Source organism: Haliaeetus leucocephalus, unplaced genomic scaffold, assembly GCF_000737465.1.
Source record: "Haliaeetus leucocephalus isolate CR32 unplaced genomic scaffold, Haliaeetus_leucocephalus-4.0 Scaffold741, whole genome shotgun sequence".
Classification (NCBI taxonomy): Eukaryota; Metazoa; Chordata; class Aves; order Accipitriformes; family Accipitridae; genus Haliaeetus; species Haliaeetus leucocephalus.
Window position 1 is genome coordinate 5,783,921 of NW_010973177.1, and position 712 is coordinate 5,784,632.

The 712-nt window shown below is 65.3% G+C and overlaps 1 protein-coding gene across 1 annotated transcript in view; it reads right to left on the reverse strand.

Annotated features, from left to right (window-relative positions):
- Positions 1-292: 292 nt before the first annotated feature.
- NAGK (N-acetylglucosamine kinase) overlaps positions 293-712 on the reverse strand; it is a 17,757-nt gene continuing 17,337 nt past the window's right edge. Inside the window, exons 4-5 of the mRNA XM_010580836.1 lie at positions 592-670; positions 293-499 (exon numbers count right to left, since the gene is read on the reverse strand). Coding sequence (XP_010579138.1) covers positions 312-499; positions 592-670 — 267 coding nt within the window. The 3' untranslated portion in view covers positions 293-311. The remainder of the gene's footprint in view (positions 500-591; positions 671-712) is intronic.

A 712-nucleotide genomic window follows, 5' to 3' on the forward strand; every position in this document is an offset into this window, starting at 1 on the left:
CACAGCTGCTGCAGCCCGTCCTTGGGCACCGAAACAGGAACCTTCAAGGTCCGTTTTTCTTCATTTTCCAACGTCCCCACCACAGCTTGGAGCACACCCCCCCCCAACCCCTGCACCGAGGTCGGTTCCTCTCCTCGTGGCTGCTGAGCCACGCTCCCAGCCCCACGCTGCCCCATCACGCCCATTTCCCTTTGGGCAGTGCAACCCTTTTATTGCCAAATTACAAAACTCATTTGTCCAAATCCCCCTGCTGCCCTGTGCGGAGGGTCCCTCCCTTCCCGGGGCTGGGAGGGAGCCGTGGGGGGCCACAGCTAGAAGACGTGGGTGTAGAAGACATCCACGTTGCCGGCGTAGTCCAAGGGCAGAGCCTGGCCGATATTCCTGGCACCCAAGCGGGCCCCCCCCAGCGCCGAGGAGCGCTTCAGCTTCAGGAGGCTGAACCGGGAGAAGACGTGGCCGGGGGTCTCCTCCCGTGCCTGTGCCAGCACACGGATGAACCCTGGAGGGGGGGGACACACAGAGGGTTGGGGTTACAGGGGACCGCAGGACCCCCCCCTCCCCACTCCCAGCAGCCCCCATCCCTCCGCTCACCCGCCTGCATCCTCTCCCAGCTATTCCAGACGGAGCCCACGCAGACGATGGGCAGCCCCAGCTCCCCCAGGAACAGGCTCTGCAGGGGGAAGAGGGTCAGCGGGTGAGACCCGGCACCGGG